General features: G+C 41.7%; 2 protein-coding genes and 1 long non-coding RNA gene across 3 annotated transcripts; all 3 read right to left on the reverse strand.

Moving 5' to 3' along the window:
• Positions 1-12,303: 12,303 nt before the first annotated feature.
• Positions 12,304-13,490, reverse strand: LOC134107182 (uncharacterized). Its single transcript, XR_009942673.1, has 3 exons — positions 13,449-13,490; positions 12,969-13,330; positions 12,304-12,816 (listed from the first exon to the last, which is right to left on the reverse strand). It is a non-coding gene; the product is annotated as an uncharacterized LOC134107182 (long non-coding RNA).
• Positions 13,491-13,585: 95 nt separating this feature from the next.
• Positions 13,586-14,932, reverse strand: LOC134107181 (serine/threonine-protein kinase pim-3-like). The gene is made up of 6 exons (XM_062558686.1): positions 14,866-14,932; positions 14,552-14,761; positions 14,276-14,456; positions 13,997-14,164; positions 13,806-13,897; positions 13,586-13,676 (listed from the first exon to the last, which is right to left on the reverse strand). Exons 2-6 carry the CDS (start codon positions 14,720-14,722, stop codon positions 13,668-13,670), a joined length of 621 nt encoding a protein of 206 aa, XP_062414670.1. The 5' UTR covers positions 14,723-14,761; positions 14,866-14,932; the 3' UTR covers positions 13,586-13,667.
• Positions 14,933-15,006: 74 nt separating this feature from the next.
• Positions 15,007-17,232, reverse strand: LOC119219581 (serine/threonine-protein kinase pim-1-like; the record flags this gene model as incomplete). The annotated part of the gene is made up of 10 exons (XM_062558603.1): positions 15,007-15,089; positions 15,221-15,312; positions 15,412-15,579; positions 15,691-15,871; positions 15,967-16,176; positions 16,281-16,328; positions 16,410-16,504; positions 16,636-16,764; positions 16,885-16,995; positions 17,079-17,232. Coding segments are annotated over 10 exons (1,197 nt in total), but the record flags the coding sequence as incomplete, so codon positions are not given.
• Positions 17,233-17,904: the final 672 nt, after the last annotated feature.

A 17,904-nucleotide genomic window follows, 5' to 3' on the forward strand; every position in this document is an offset into this window, starting at 1 on the left:
CCTGCTGCGGGGGATTACAATGTTGTTTTTAGAGCCCTCAAACAGAGCAGAAGGCTATGAATACTGTGCAACTGCCAAACATGCACTCACTCACACACACAGACGAACTCAACCATTAACAGAGAGCAAACGAAGGAAGACCATACGATACCATACCATACCAAACCATACGATATAAGATCAAGTGTGTAAATGTACCTGTGTGCGTTGCTATGGACACGTTTGTATGTGAATGTGGGCGGGTGTGAGCGAGCTCCACTCTTCCTAGAGGCAGCTCCCGTGTTCATATGGGATACAGGCTCCCCAGAAATTGTGGCCTGGTTTCTGCAATGCTTTCTTATCCCTCCAACGTGAACAAACATATTTTCTTAAAAAATAATGAGTCCATGTGCACACGTCCTTCTTCTTAAAGTCAGGTTAGAGCACTGTGACAATAAAGGCCAAGCATGGATGGGTATCTGAACGGGCACAGCAGGAGTGTCAGAAGCCCCCACCTCCTATAGCCTTCAACTGCAATTATCTACTCACTGAGACATGCGCCAACCAGGCAGAAGCCAAATAGTCAAAATAGCAAATTAGACACATATAACGACGACAAAGCAAAGATATACAGAACGACCACAGATATGAAAACACATCAAAGGGAGACAAAAACAAAACCATATCTCTTGAATGGATGTATCTTGATTATGTCACCACCTTAGATCCACATATATATACTGTATATAGACAATGTTAAAGTTCACCATTCATGTATTTGGAATCCTCTAATGAATATAATTTGGCCATGTATAAAAAGCCCCGACTTTATCTATTTAACAGTTTGATTTTCCATACATTGAGCGTGACTCGCAGAGATGATAATGTACACTACCAGTCAAAAGTTTGAAAAAAGTATGAAGGAATAACCAAAGGAAAACACACACACACACTCACGCACTCTGTATTTACTGCTCATTGATCCTCAGTTGTGTGTTGCATGAGTCCGGTGCCATGTGAGAGTAAGGGTCTCTTTTGGTTTAGTGAAGCTCTATGGGGCTGGTAGCGTTTTTGAAAATAGGGGGTAAAAAGATGAAGGAGCAAATCTTATGAGGACAAGGAAAATCTGGATGTATTTTTGTTTTTAGGGTTCACCTTAAAGTTGAAGTCAAAAGATCACCAAAGTAATTGGAATTTATCCTTTTGGGGCAATGGCTATGAGCAACACATTTGACTAATACATTCAATATTTGTCACGAAGGATATTTCACTGTGAACCAACAACTGTCAACCTGGAAAAGTCTAAGGATCACCACAGTCAGCTTCAGAGCACTCGATTGTCAAATGATATAGATGTAGCATAGCATGGATCTCCACTCTCACAATCCTCAACAGGTCAAGGATCAGCACTCTGGACAGCGCTCGCGACACAGTAAAGCTATAAAAGGGCTGACTTATTGGCTACAAGAAAATGATTAAACATTGTAAAAATGAGTTTATTGTCTTAATCTCTAGTTTAAATTCTTCTTCAATACAGTAAGGTTTTCATTTAGTAAATGATGGTCCATCTAGAGTCAAATACACCATGAAGCAGGGTATGCTTTAGGGTGGGTTTATTAGGATTGACAGGTTCGTATGTGACTCATTTACATTCCAAAACATGGCGACATAAGGCTTCTAAACTGAAGTCTGCAAATCTGTGGAAGACGTCATGATGAACTTCTTATACTGTCAATTGCGACCAAAAAGTGACAGGTTTCACTCTCTTCTCCCATCATGCATCTCTTTCCTCCTCTCTAGCAGAACTCCTGGCATTGCTACTTCACAACTCTGAGCCAAGAGTTCCGGGGACAAAAGGTATTTATACTGCCTTTATTATTTTTTTCTAATTAGCATGTAATTGGTTCTACAAACCTTGAGGTTTTTTTCCTTTTGGAGGTCCAATAATCCATAAGTGCCCAGCCTTTTTCTGATCCAATGAGAACATTATGTCACATGTTGGACAGAGTAAAGCTTTGAAATGAATAGGGAGAGGACATAATGAGACAACTGGAGTACTTTGTAGAAAAGAGGTTACACTCAAAGGTTAGTGACACTCATATATTTCCTTAAAACCAAGATGGCCCTCATCGTTTTTATTTTCTTAACCACCATATTTAAAACCTTTTGGAAAGGATACGCTGTTGAATAAAGGTATGCAACTTTCTCTTAGTGTGTTTGTATGTGTGTCACTCGCTTAACGTAGCTCTCCACCACCCATGCTGTGTGATCTTTCTGCTCCCTTTCCCTGATATAGACAATAGAAACACAGACCAGAATGTAGCCACAACAATGGCTGGATTTACATACGATTCACAGAATTCTCTCAATAATTCTGTTGATTTCGAACTTAACTGCAAAAAGATTATACTGGGATGTAGTAAATAAAATAAGAGGGAAGTTATAAAAAAGGAACCGACACTTGCACAAAGAATGATACATACATTCAGGGCTGGACTGGTAATCTTGCATTCCGGTCGATAGGCCTATACAATTTTTTTTTTTTTTTGCTTTCGACCGCCCCATAAAGCAGGGACAGGGGCCCATTGGTTCATTTTCCATACTGACACATCTGGCCCAATCATCTCTTAGCAGGCTCCACCCCTCCCTCTCCGTGTGTCAGTCAGATGCACTCAGTGGCTCAGAGACGGAAAGAAATGTGTAGATTAGGATGGAGAAACAAAAACGTAAGAGCAAGGGGGGTGCGAAGAAATTGCGGGCCAAAAAAAAAAAAAAAAAACTCTAGAGGTTGATGCCTCAACATGTTCAAAAATAACCGACATGTTTAGTGCTGTAGCTTCAGTTTCCAAAACTACTACAGTACCTGACGACATGTTGCAGAACATAGCACATGGAGGAGGAGAGGAGAAGGTGCAGCAGGTGTGTGAGTCTGACAGTGAAGTCCAGGAGGGGCAGAGTGAGCAGGAGAGTGTCATTGAAACAGTAAGCAAGCAGGTAGCTACATGAACAGGGAGGGAGTGTTAATCAGGGCGGGTGCATGAGGATAGTGTGTGTGGGCCTGGCTGGGCCACAACGAAGGTGATGACAATTTAACAGTTACATTAAAGGAAAAAATTTAGAGAAAAAATAACCAATATGGTAAGGATAGTGCAGCTACTTAAACTAGCCATTAATGTAGAAAACTAATAATAATCTAGGTGCACTCATTTGGTTGCAGATGTGTGTCTGGAACAACCACTGCTGAATGGTACGATTGAATGAATGTGACCAACAATTGGCTAAGCCCCCATTGAGACACCATTGGGCTGTAAGCAGAGCAGAAGTACAGCAGTGTGTGTGCTGTTAGCTCTGTTAGCTGTTAGCAAAACGCACCTTTCAAAATCCTAAAAAGGACAACTAAACTAACAACCTGTGGTGTAGTTTGTTGGGTTTCAGCGTAGTCAGTACTACTTTGACGACAGAAAGTCTGTGCTCTTTCACAGAGAGAGAGAGCACATTGTGTTCTGGGTCATCTGATAATCAAAATGTTTGTGCGTCAATGTTCACAATCTTGTGCGCCAAAGATCACCGTCTCCATCCAAGGTTGATTACCAGCACTTGGGTCTCTCCCCCCCTTGCTGTTTGTCTATGTTTAACAATATAATGCCGCTCCAGGGAAGAAAACCTTGGAGTAGCCTTGACCCCATGACTTTATAAGTGTGTCAACGGGTCTCCTGCTTGCAAGTGCTGTTAAATATTTTTTACACTGGTAAGAATGACCATCTAGCCAAAATAAAACCAAATTCATTAAGCGGTTGCAACAAGTTAGAACAGTGAGTGTACTGGTGCACTGGTTCCATTGGCTAATGTGTGCTGAGGCAGGATGCTGATCAGACCGAGGTCACACTCACCGACTCACTGGATACAAGGTCCCCTTTACTATCTATGGATGCTTAAACGGTTCTACGGCTCTTCAATAGTTTGCACTGCAGGATAAATGTACCACCATGTAGTTTCTGTAATAGCTCTCAGGTATCATATCTGATTAACTTTAAGCAGATTTGAAGATGAATGGATGGATGGATGGAGGGAGCTAATGTTAAAACACAGTGGTTATTGATATGGAACTGTGAGTTCCCTCTTTAACACACATCTCCACGAACTGTCGAGTACCATGTCATTTGAAAAACGCTTCTACTTCCTGCTCATGATTTCACTTGTTTCAGCCAATGGGAGGCTGCATGCCTGTGCGACAAAGTGTTGCATCTATAAATACACTGCTGATAAAAAAAAGTGATCAATAACTAGTGAAACGCTGGGCGTCATTCTGACCTCGCTCTCTCTTTACAGAAAAGCAACCGCTGCCAATGCTGAGGCGCTCATTTTAGAGGCTGACGGTTTGGGAAGCTCCACAAGTGTGTGACAGGACTTGATTAACACAGTCTGGGCTCCTGCATGTTGCTTGCTGTGGGAAAGATTGCTGCCCATAAAAAAAAAAGAAGAGATATCCTCTCCTTGTGTGGATGACCTTGATGGCAGAGCAGGGTGAGAGCGGATGGGAGTGATGAATGAAGGAGAGTTTGTAAAGGTTCTGCGTGCCTTTCTCTCTTCTCCTTGCATGTAAACTCTACTTCCCCATCACACACTTGTCCTGACAGCCTTACAGAGGGTTGCATTATTCCCAGCGATGGGGAGCAAGGACCTAGATGGAGGCAGGGATGGGGTTGAGGCGGAAACAAGAGTGGCTTACAATGGTTACAATGAATACAGAAACACATTATTTTGACCAATGAGAGTTCTGCAGGGGGTGCTGCAGTCTACTTGGTGCATGGCATGGAAGTTACTTAGGAGTGATTTCATCACTAAAGAGGGAATAAAGAGACGTTTCACATTTCAGTCATTGCACCTAGGATTATTTGTGTGTAAGCGCATGTGGTGTGTGTGTTTCAAAATGAAAGCAACACAGGTGGTTAAAGGTTGTGCATCCTTGGTTTGTTTCTTGGAAGACTTGAGACAAAAGGCTTTTAACAAAATGGTCCTTGCCGCATTTTAGTGTAGTTGACACAAAATGGCCCAAAAAAGTTCAGCTAACGAAATCCTAAGGAACAGCCTGCAGATATTTCCCTTTATTCCACAAACACCAGTCAACAGTAAGTACACAGAGCAGACCCTCATTTTCTGGAGAGGGCTAGCTAGAGTTTTACTGTGTGTCCTATGATTTCGTCCTTCAAGATGGAAAAGCTACATCGTATAGAAAATAGCATTGAAAAAGCGTATTCTTTTCCGAAAGTATTCTTAATACCAGTAAACTGGTTAACATGTTAAAGAGATACCAGCTGTAGGCAGAGAATGGATACCTTTAGTTCCCCCATATTTCAGGTGTCTTGTCTATTCACCTGGGAAATGGAGCTACCTAAGACATCCATCTCTGTCTCTTCCTCCTTATCCTCCATGATGTGAATGTTCCATTTGGCCTACAAACAACCGCCATTGTCGTTTTCCTACTAACACACACACACACGCGCAGATGTTTGGAGGTATCGGTACGACCTTGTAAAGGAAATCGCTCGCCGTTCATCATGTTCCAGGCTCCCGCGGTCCATCAACCGAGAGACGTTGAGATAACATCGGCCCCTTTTGCCACAGCAAGGCAACAAGAGGCTCAGCCAGAAGGAAGTGCTGGCTGTGAAGTATCTCATCAGTAGTAGAGAGTAGCGTTAGCGTTTTTAAACGTCAGTGTCTTTGTTTTTGGACCTCTGCATCTTGGTTTGTGGCCATTGTCCTCTTTTATTTCAACCAGAAGTGACAGGAGAGGGTTGAGCTAAGTACAATGGACCCTAAGCCATTTTTAGGAAAGCAAAATGTAGTTAATGAACTGAAAACACACACTGTGGTAGAGGATGATTCACTAAATGAACATCATGCCCTGTTGAAGAAGACTTGAAACTAGAATTCCAGACAACAAACTCATGTTTACAATGTTTATTGTATAAATTAAGAGAGAAGTAGAGCAAACTGTTGTAACACATTATTCAGTATATTGGATATTTTGTTCCCGGCCTCACTTTGGTAAAAGGAAGGAGCAAAGAGAGGAAGAGAGCTGCTGCTGCTGCTGCTGAAACTCATTTTTAAAATTGAGAACCAGGGTACTGACCCTCTAATCGACCTGGGATGAACTCAGCTGAAACGATACAAACAGTCACCAAGTGGTTCTCAAACGGGTGAAAAAAAGAACAAAGAGTCACAACTTGTCATGCTTCAGTTCATTCTTTTAAAAAGTTCTCCTCATTCAGTATTTATTAACAGCAACTGTGAACACATCACTCCAGTCGTGGTCGAAATCAACTTTTTGTCATAGAAATCAATGAATTTTACTGAAGGATTACTTGACCGCATCCATAGTTGTGCGTAATTAGGTGTTGGGTTCAGCTACAAAAGGAACAAGGTGGTATTACTCTTCTTATCCTGCGCTCAAAAAGAACACTTCCTAAACCTGACAAGAAGAGTCGTCTCCTTTTAGAGTGCAGTCTTTTCTTTTCTTCTAGATTCGTCTAGATGCACATATCTTTCGGTGTGAGCATCTTTCCACACGTTAGGGATTTGTGTTTTAGGGAGCATTAGCACAGCTCTTCTGCTCGGGCAGAATGTCAGAGCTTTTTGGAAAAGAACGAGATGGATCTCAATGAACTGCTGCAACTGTAAATGATGAGGTGCAGACCTACAGCTGGCAGCTTCTAGGTAAATGTAAATGATGAATGTAAATGATTAAACACAGCTTGGTTTATGCCCACTGTTCTACTTAAATTAGCTTGAAATTAATCAAAGCACAGGTTCCCTTTCTCTCCATTCTTGATTTTATATCCAATATTTAATACTGCAATCGACATTTTTACGGTATCTGAATTTTTTTAATTTTTATATTTAGATATACCATATACTGTATAACAGGAATTATTTGTAGTGATTAAATAATATATCACAACCCGTCTCTACATGCTTCTCACTCTCTACATTCTCCTCCTCACTGCAATAAATGTGCAAGGAAAGAGAGAGAGGGAGAGGGAGAGGGGGGAGATAGCAAGTGTAACTTTGGAGTCAACCGGGGGGCATTCCCCAGTCTTTTGCCACCGCTTATAACTACTCAATGGACTATAAGAGACGTATAGGGAGCAAGGGAGGATGAGAGGGCGTTGCTTAGCAACTGTATCCTGACTTGGCAGGACATGTGGCATGGAGGGGGTGATTGGAACGGAATGTTGTGGTAACACACTTGTGTCTGGGAGCTGCACACACACAGACACACACACACACACACATGCACACACACACATGTGAAGGAACCTATGCCCTTGGTTTTCCTCTTTCTCAAATCATGATCATTTTTCTCTTATCAACAGCTGTGCAATGTATTTTTTAACTTATTCATAACTCTGTGAGACACATAGCTGATAAAGAAAAGTCTCCTCTGAATGGAAAAATTGTGTTATACTGCAGGGATATGTGGCGTGGGGGCACTTTTAGGATTAGGAATAATCAGTTAGCTGCTCGTTTAATGGAGGACTGAAAAAGAAGAACCTGGACACAACACAAAAATAAATTTAAAATTCAGTTCAGATTATCCAGCTACACAAAAAGAGGACATGGAATGAGAAAAACGTAATGAAAACGTGACGTCAACTACTATAAATAATTTGCCAATGGCGTTATAGAATATCATGAAGGCAGTTTGTTCAAATAAACCACAGCAGATGGGATTTATTTTTATAAAACATGTTTTTCCTAACATATATGTCTTATTTGCACAGTGCAGGCCCAATTAGTTCCCAGTGTTGCCAGTTCCCGTGTCATGTGCCGACCCCAGAAAACATCTCACTAAAAGTCCGGAGGGTGTTTTTAATATTGCAGAAGCAACACAGAAATATCCAAAGGGGTTTTCCCTTAAAATGACGAGTTATAAATAAGACTAAACTGGGTGTCGAGGTCTCAGAGCTCAGTTAGTGTGGATGCTCAATGACTCACACATATGATCGAACTGCACACTAGTTTGAACTTTAAAACCTGCAACTCTATATGTATTAGTTAATTAGCAAATACAAGTTATTCATTAGTATTGGTGGTGTACAATAATATGCCAATTCTTGCCTCTTAAAGGAACAGTGTGAGACATTTAAGGCCGGTTATTGTCAGATACTCTTTTAATCAGTATAATCACCCAAAACAATGACTTTTTATGTATACCTTAGCTCAAAGAAAAGGCCTTTACATCTAGGGAGCGTGGCCGCCATGTTGCACCTTTATGTTTCTATCAGTCCGTATGGACAAACTGACTGCTGGCTACAAAGAGAGCCTTTCTCACTTTTACGCTATCTGAAGCTACTGATGCTATCCGAAACCTGGTGTTAAAAGGGCCCTGGAGCTAAATTATTAGAGATTGAAGTGATTAGCCCCAATGATATTTCTGTTTTTATCACGGTGCTGCATCTGCTGGCTGAGCTGCTCCCACACACACACACACACACACACACACACACACACACACACACACACACACACACACACGCACACACACACACGCGCACACACACGCACTCTCTCTGAATTTTCTTTTTTAAATAGATTTCATAAACATGTCAACAGTATTAATAATATCCTGCAACAGTTCTAGAAGCCTAGATATACCTCTCCATACCAAACCTTGAGTTGCCACTATTCCTTTAATTGGTAACTCTGATGGATCATCTGGACCGTACCAAGCATAAACCAGATGAAACGTTAACGTTTAATGTAAATTAGATGCCAACTTTGCCCTGACATTTCCTTAGTTGGCTACCTTTTAGTTTGCGGTGTATGCTCCATGTCCCCTAATCCTTTGCAGAAGTCCAAATCTAATTAAATGAACTAAATTAAATCCTGTCAGGTGGTGGAACTACTTTAACCTGAGTAACGTCCAAGCCTAAAATGGATTGTTGACATTTATAACAATTAATATAGCAGAAATCTTCTTAATGTTTAGTTTTCCTTGAGAAAAAAATAATTTAAACCAAAATGTTGATATTCTTACTTCTTCTAAGCAGGAAGTGAGCGTTCATTGAACACGCCTTCTGAGCATTCACCTTTAAGGCCCTCAAACCTCCTGTACGCCTCCACTGCCTCTCCAATTGGATGAGACACAAACACAGAGCAGGTTCTGATTGGTTTCGAGGATACAGCCTGTTGCTGGGCTGTTTCCATGGAAATCACTGTCATCGTTCCTTTCGCCTCCCTCGCCGCAGAGTGTGACGGGGAGAAAAAGAAGGACAGAAAGTACTGGAAAAATAGAGAGATTGGATTAGGGAATGATGATGCAATATAAGGGCTGGTAGTATACTGTATATGTATGTGTGTGTGTGTGTGTGTGTCTGTATGTGTGTGAAGGAAGACCCAAATTTCTTTGGGGGTGGGGGATACTGTAGTAAAAATGGCATTTTTCTCAGATGACATTTCACTCTGCTGAACTTGTACAAAGGCATGCTGTCACATCAAGTCACGAGTTTTTGCTCAGATGTGTGCAGCAGGATTCAAATGTATAATATTAGAGGCCATTAGCCGTCTGTTTCTACTGTGCAAGAAGTAAAATAACCGGCTCAATCTATAAAGGGTCCGTATTTTACCAGAGGGATGAGTTGGCCTCTTAAGATCACACATACTGTGTTAATACTGTGTATCACATCCTCAGCAGAGAGGAGATGATTGTTTTGAAAGTGAAATCCACAGACAGGACTCTGGCCTAGGTTCCTGAGGAACTGATGGTCCCGATCTGGTTGATGGAACAAGGACCGTCCCATTGTCCATCAAAGCGACAGTAAAACCTGTTCAGCTCGTGTCGTCCAAGGGGTGGGGGGCTTTAGGCGTGTAGTTGGCGAATTGTGACTTTTCCAGGCAGTAGTTAGTTGCTGAGAGCTGATGCTGGAGCTTCTCAGAGTATAGTCACTTTGACAAACCTGTATTTTGTCTCTTTGTACAAGTCTTGGTCCTCCCTCCTGAATGCCTGTTCTTTATGCAGACGTAGCCGAGCTCTGCTGTAAACTAGGGTTCATTGATATTATAATTCACTCTGGTGCTTATTGGAACCCAGCTGTCTTCACAGTAGCTACGTGTACTTTTCCAGATGGTTGGTAACAGTCGTGCAAACATCCCAGTCAGTACAGTCCAAACACAAATGATCCTCCAGGCCCTCCAGACCCCCATTTGAGGTTGACAGAGTTTACATTTCTGCGTGTATGCTGGAGTTAGATGGACCTTGACGTGTTCAGAGGGTCCCAGTGCAGCCAGTGGTGTAGCAGTAGTTTAGGGCACTTTATGTATTATTGTATTTGGAGAGTTCGTGGCTTCGTTAAAATCGCTTGAATGATAATTAAGGAGGTTTGATTGGTTCGTTCCACACACAGCATCTGGTTGAGGCACGTTACCTCAAGGTGGGACAACATTGACAATGACGTATGAAGGGAACTCCTGTGGGTTTGCAGCTCATAATGAGATCATTTAGGTCGGAGGTGCAGTGGTGCAGGACCAGTGTCATGTCGCTGATACCAGATACCTCCCCTTTCGGCAAGGGCTTCATTTGGCAGAAGCCGAGGTTTTGGACTTATATAATCTTGATAGAGCGCATATACTGCTGCTTCAAGGCCAATTAAAAAAAGACTGCCTTGAGAGACTTGAAAATGTATTCATTGTTTGCCTCAGTGAGCATGATAGCATTGACTCTCAATCATGCCTTGTGCTTTCAATGTGGGTATGTTGTTGCGTTGTGTCTCATTATAAGCTGAAACAGAAAGAGGAGGAGGAGGTCTGCTAGTATTACTGACTGAGATGACATCACCTGTATATGTTTAATAGCAGCTGTAGGTGGCTTTATGAAATGATGGACAGGAACAAGTTAGAAGGAGAAGAAGCGTCCTGCTGGTTCGTCCTGCTGGCGTGTCTCTGACCTTCAGGAGGACACAGTGATGAGGTGTGAAGGAGCTCTCCCTGGTTTCCTCCCATGACATCTATTCTCCCTCTCCTCTGTCTCATTCATATTAGATACAGTCTTTTCTCTGGCTAAGTGCTCTCTCTGCTGGAGGACTGTTGAAACAACACGTTGGTACTCTGGAGCAGTGTTTCTCAACTGGTGGGTCGCGACCCACTAGAGCAGGAGTCCCCAAACTTGTTCCTGTGAGGGGCAGATAACTTTTCCCTTCCCTGTGTCTTTATTATGCAAACCCAAAAACATGTTTGGAAAGCTAATTTCTTGCATTGCATGCAAAAATGAAGTTTGTAAGTAAAATTAAATAAACTGAGAAATAATTATTTGTTAGTTTTGCTTATGAAACTATTATTGTTGCTCTCTGACAATAACTTTTGCTCTCAAAACAAAAACTTTTGGTCTCGAAACAAAAAGCAATTGGTCTCGAAAAAAAACTCTTTCTCTCAGATTTTTTATTGTAGTGGCTTATGCCGCTGAATGAACCAGGAGTTTCTATTGGTGGATCAACTGAGCTCTTGGCGTCTGTTCCGCCTTGAACTCTAACCGGAGGCGACTGTGAGGAGAGACACATGAAATAGTTTAAAGTTCAGTTCACAAGTTTTAAAATGAACTAGTTCAGTTCATAGTTCAAACTTCAAAATATTTGAACTAAGTTCACAGTTCCAACTAGTTCAGTTCGTTTTTTCCATATGTTGCTGCAAGCTATTATTTTTAAAAAAACATAAAAGGCCTAAGACCATCATAATGTCAAAGATAAAGTTTGCAAAGCGGCATTCCTGGCGTTGCTCCACACGGTTAACGACCACTGACTTGCCAACGCTTTGCCCGACGGCTGCAGGGTTCCTCGGCCCCATTTGTAACCGTGTGGCCAGTGCCCCGACGTGCAAGGAGTAGCGAGGACGCGTCCAACGCTGCTCGCAGCTTTAATTTGTTCTGTATTTTTTCAAATTCATAGAAGCTTCTCCCATTTCTGTACTTTAAGCAACTTTCTGAAATTAATTTGACCTTTATGCATTCCAATGCATTTTCAGCAGGAAATGCATTTTCTAGTTTATATTTATGTTCAATAAAGAAAAGGAATTTTCACAGTTTGCTGCTAGTTTATAAATTGAGACGAATTCAACCATGGCACTGGGGGCTCATTAATTTACAGTCAACTACTTTTGCAGTTTGTCGGGTGGACCCCAGTTTAAAGTTTAAAACGGCACAATAAAGAAATACTCAAACCATGAATAATAAAAATAAAAGTTCATCAGATTCAAGCTTATGTTTGGTTGTTGAGTACCACTATGAAGCTTGAATACAACACACAGAAGGTTTCCTATTTCTAAATGTGCGGGTTACATTTTAGGATCAATTTTTCTCTCTTCTCTGAAAGACAACATGATTGAAATAGTGATTAAAATGCTTCAGCAGCGACATCTTCACCCCAAGTTCTCTTTTTATTGTTTGTGCCTGAATCATATAAATAAAGTTTGTTTATTTGTAATGAATAGAATTAGTATGTGCTTTTAAATGGCTGACTTAATTCTAATGAAAATGATCATGTTAACCACGATAATATACTTGAATGAACACTTTAAATCAGGATTAAAATATTAGTTGAAAAGCAATCAAACTCCCATGTGTCATTTATATTCAAACTCATTAACTCAAGAACACTGTAGCTTAACATAGGTCAAAAAGTAATAATAAAGAACAGATTAATTAATCTTTGTGGTCTAAAGAAAAGAAGAATTCATTTGGTTTAGATCATACACGAATGTATTTATTCAGTAATCCTATTTTGGAGAATTGGGGTCCCGTAGCTCATCACTGGACTTCCTCCGATGTAGTTCCTCACATACTCCTTTCTGTCAAAGTAAGAGAGCAGTGGGTATCAGGGTATTTATATACATATATATAAATTAATATATGTATTTGTACGTATATATATTATATATATTTAATATTAAATGGTTGTATATATTACATGTATATATTTGTATTAGATATAAATATATACTTATTTTTGGCCGCCAGCTTCAACATGATGGCGATCTCAATGGAAATTTTGTTCCCTTCGTCGTCCAGTAACGCGAGAGTTAAGGATCAGAGTGTCAGGATGGGGTGCTGGAGCAGGTTGCAGGCGGAAGGAGGAAGGACTCAAACGCAGGCTTCTCGAAAAATGTGCTCTTTATTCAAACCAGGGCAGGACGTGCTCCAACGATGGGTAACATTGACAATGACGCGACCAAGGACAACAGGCACACGGGGCTTAAATACACAAGGGAGGTGCAGGTGATTGGACACAGGTGGGAACACTCAGGCAATCACAGGACAGGACAGGAAGTGAAGCTCACCCAGAGACCACGAGAGACAAGAAAACTACAAAATAAGACAGGAAGAGGACCCAAACCGTGACACAGAGGTTCCTCTGTGATACATTCACAAACAGAGTTTCGAACACAGAACATTTTGACAGTGTCAGGCGTTGCTCACTCACCTCATGTGTGCAGTAGACGTCATCATTAGGGATGTGTTTAATGGCTGCCTACGAAACAAGACTTTTGTTAGAGGGTGTCTGCGCGTGTGTGTGTGTGTGTGTGTTTTGGAACGTGTGTGTGTGTAGCGCTTACGGGTAGGTTGTCGGCCCTGCGGTGGCCGGCGTACACATTTCCACATCCTCCCGCACCGAGGAGTTCCAGTTGCTCATATTTGGACTCTAACTCTTCTGCAGACACAAACATGTTGTTTTAATAGATTTGTGAGTGACAGCGACTACATGTCACCTAAACTCTACCCATCCTGGTATGGTAATACCAATTTCAATTTGACTCTAACAAAACCTAAAACTACTGACCATGTTTTTTTTTTTTCCGGTCCTCGCTGTCCAGCCTTTGTCTTTTTCTGCTTTGTCAATTCTCAGGCACATCTGGAGGAAGTCTTTGCAGTCTGAAAAGTGAAAGAGAAGAAAGGTGAAGATCATCATCAGAATTTTAAATAAAAGAGCAGATTTGTGTCTCTCGACATGTTTGTGTATAGTGTTCTTACTCTTGGAGATGCTTTGGGGGAGACCTTGACGCTTTAAATAAAAAACTAACGTGTCAAATTTTTCGAATTTGTGGAGGGTGTTAAACAGCACCGCTCCAATCTGGAACACTGTGGTGGATCCTGCTTTGTACCCCTTGTTAAGGTGAATCTCTGGGGTGAATATAGTTCCTAGAACACGCAGACATAATGAAAAAAGTCAGTGGGGCTGAAAAGCTTTGTTTCAGTGCAAAAGTCACCGATGGGTTGGTGAAGAACCGGAGCAAGAGCCAGACACCTTACCGAAAAACTCATGATAAGTCTCTTTTTTATCGTCGTAACAGCTCAGACCAAAGTTGATAACGCGAACTCGTGGGACCTTCGAACTTGTCTCGATCAGGATGTTCTCCACCTTTATGTCCCGGTGGAAAATGTTCTTGTTCTCCAGATATAGCGCCGCATCGACCAGCTGCCTCAGTATGATCTGACGGAAACAAAAAGAGAGATCCGAGGCATCAGAGGAGGACGCCGTCGACGCGCTTTCATCGCTGTGAATCTGAGCTGATCACAGCAGCTCACCTTGGCTTCTTTTTCCTTCACGAAGCCTCCTTTTCCCATGATATGGTCAAATAAATCCGTAGCGGGGATGGGCCTCTCGATCACCATCACCAGCTCCTCCTCTAACTGGTACCAGTCCAGCAAGGTAAGGTATGGCGATGCCCCCTCAGATTTGGCCGCCAGCTTCAACATGATGGCGTTCTCAATGGAAATTTTGTTCCCTTCGTCGTCCTGTAACGCGAGAGTTAAGGATCAGAGAGGTTCCTCTGTGATACATTCACAAACAGAGTTTCGAACACAGAACATTTTGACAGTGTCAGGCGTTGCTCACTCACCTCATGTGTGCAGTAGACGTCATCATTAGGGATGTGTTTAATGGCAACCTACGAAACAAGACTTTTATCAGAGGGTCTCTGCGCATGTGTGTGTGTGTGTTTTGGAACGTGTGTGTGTGTAGCACTTACGGGTAGGTTGTCGGCCCTGCGGTGGCCGGCGTACACATTTCCACATCCTCCCGCACCAAGGAGTTCCAGTTGCTCATATTTGGCCTCTAACTGTTCTGCAGACACAAACATGTTGTTTTAATACATTTGTGAGTGACAGCGACTACATGTCACCTAAACTCTAACCATCCTGGTATGGTAATACCAATTTCAATTTGACTCTGTAATAAAACCTAAAACTACTGACCTTGTTTTTTTTTTTTCCGGTCCTCGCTGTCCAGCCTTTGTCTTTTTCTGCTTTGTCAATTCTCAGGCACATCTGGAGGAAGGCTTTGCAGTCTGAAAAGTGAAAGAGAAGAAAGGTGAAGATCATCATCAGAATTTAAAATAAAAGAGCAGATTTGTGTCTCTCGACATGTTTGTGTATAGTGTTCTTACTCTTGGAGATGCTTTGGGGGAGACCTTGACGCTTTAAATAAAAAACTAACGTGTCAAATTTTTCGAATTTGTGGAGGGTGTTAAACAGCACCGCTCCAATCTGGAACACTGTGGTGGATCCTGCTTTGTACCCGTTGTTAAGGTGAATCTCTGGGGTGAATATAGTTCCTAGAACACGCAGACATAATGAAAAAAGTCAGTGGGGCTGAAAAGCTTTGTTTCAATGCAAAAGTCACAGATGGGTTGGTGAAGAACCGGAGCAAGAGCCAGACACCTTACCGAAAAACTCATGATAAGTCTCTTTTTTATCGTCGTAACAGCTCAGACCAAAGTTGATAACGCGAACTCGTGGGACCTTCGAACTTGTCTCGATCAGGATGTTCTCCACCTTTATGTCCCGGTGGAAAATGTTCTTGTTCTCCAGATATAGCGCCGCATCGACCAGCTGCCTCAGTATGATCTGACGGAAACAAAAAGAGAGATCCGAGGCATCAGAGGAGGACGCCGTCGACGCGCTTTCATCGCTGTGACTCTGAGCTGATCATAGCGGCTCACCTTGGCTTCTTTTTCCTTCACGAAGCCTCCTTTTCCCATGATATGGTCAAATAAATCCGTAGCGGGGATGGGCCTCTCGATCACCATCACCAGCTCCTCCTCTAACTGGTACCAGTCCAGCAAGGTAAGGTATGGCGATGCCCCCTCCGATTTGGCCGCCAGCTTCAACATGATGGCGATCTCAATGGAAATTTTGTTCCCTTCGTCGTCCTGTAACGCGAGAGTTAAGGATCAGAGAGGTTCCTCCGTGATACATTCACAAACAGAGTTTCGAACACAAAACATTTTGACAGTGTCAGCCGTTGCTCACTCACCTCATGTGTGCAGTAGACGTCATCATTAGGGATGTCTTTAATGGCAACCTACGAAACAAGACTTTTGTTAGAGGGTGTCTGCGTGTGTGTGTGTGTGCGTTTGGGGACGTGTGTGTGTGTAGCGCTTACGGGTAGGTTGTCGGCCCTGCGGTGGCCGGCGTACACCTTTCCACATCCTCCCGCACCGAGGCGTTGCAGTTGCTCATATTTGGCCTCTAACTCTTCTGCAGACACAAACATGTTGTTTTAATAGATTTGTGAGTGACAGCGACTACATGTCACCTAAACTCTACCCATCCTGGTATGGTAATACCAATTTCAATTTGATTCTGTAATAAAACCTAAAACTACTGACCTTGTTTGGTTTTTTTCCGGTCCTCGCTGTCCAGCCTTTGTCTTTTTCTGCTTTGTCCTCCCTCAGCAGTGGCGACCTTCCTCTTGACGCCTCTCTTGCCAACGACCTCCACAGAGGTGTTGCAGCTCCCTACAGAGGAGTGAAAAAAAAACCAGAGGATTGTCAGTTTTTTGTGAACTGTCGAACCCCGTCATTAGTGAACTGATGACGGGAAGCATCTCCAGGAGCAGTTTCACGCGATCAGCTTACCAGTGACTGCTGAGGTGGACGCTAAATCGACCGTGAGCCTTTGTTTTTCGACCCGCGAAATTCTGACGAGTGTTGGAATATTCTCGTCGGACGATGAGCTTGTATCGTCATCTACAGATGAGAAAAAAAACCAATGAAACATTGAATTGTTGTGAGCTAAAGTAACCAACTGCAAGAGGAGACAAACTACTGACCTTGTTTGTTTTGTTTCCGGTCCTCACTGTCCAGCCTTTGTCTTTTGCTGCTTGGTCCTGCCTCAGCAGCGGCGACCTTCCTCTTGCCGCCTCTCTTGCCAACGCCCTCCACAGAGGTGTTGCAGCTCTCTACAGATGAGCAAAAAACCCCAGAGGATTGTCAGTTTTGACAGTGTCAGGCGTTGCTCACTCACCTCATGTGTGCAGTAGACGTTATCATTAGGGATGTGTTTAAGACTTTTGTTAGGGGGTCTATTTATATGTATATATTTGTCTGTGTTAGTGTGTCTTCATGTATATTTATAATTTAGTTGCTATAAGTGTATTTATATATATTTATGTATTTGTGTGTGTTAGTGTGTCTTTGTGTATATTTATATTTTAGTTGCTATAAGTGTATTTATATATATTTTAGTGGGTATAGGTGTATTTTTTATGTATATATTTGTCTGTTAGTTTGTCTTTATGTATATTTATATTTTAGTTGCTATAAGTGTTTTTATATATATATGTTTTTGTGTGTGTTAGTGTGTCTTTGTGTATATTTATATTTTATTATGTATAAGTGTATTTATATATATTTTAGTGGGTATAGGTGTATTTTTTATGTATATATTTGTCTGTTAGTGTGTCTTTATGTATATTTATATTTTAGTTGCTATAAGTGTATTTATATATATATGTATTTGTGTGTGTTAGTGTGTCTTTGTGTATATTTATATTTTATTTGGTATAAGTCTATTTACCTATATTTTAGTGGGTATAGGTGTATTTATATATATATATATATATTTGTGTTAGTGTGTCTTTATGTATATTTATATTT

This window comes from Pungitius pungitius, chromosome 17 (genome assembly GCF_949316345.1).
Source record: "Pungitius pungitius chromosome 17, fPunPun2.1, whole genome shotgun sequence".
Lineage (NCBI taxonomy): Eukaryota > Metazoa > Chordata > Actinopteri > Perciformes > Gasterosteidae > Pungitius > Pungitius pungitius.

Excerpts from the sequence above, each read along its gene's own strand:
- LOC134107181 (XM_062558686.1), bottom strand. The coding sequence starts at position 14,722 with ATGTTGAAGCTGGCGGCCAAATCTGAGGGGGCATCGCCATACCTTACC. Across the intron at positions 14,457-14,551 it reads TGAAGGAAAAAGAAGCCAAG|ATCATACTGAGGCAGCTGGT; the intron begins GTGAGCTGCTGT and ends TGTTTCCGTCAG. Across the intron at positions 13,898-13,996 it reads CCCCCAAAGCATCTCCAAGA|ACTGCAAAGACTTCCTCCAG; the intron begins GTAAGAACACTA and ends TTCACTTTTCAG.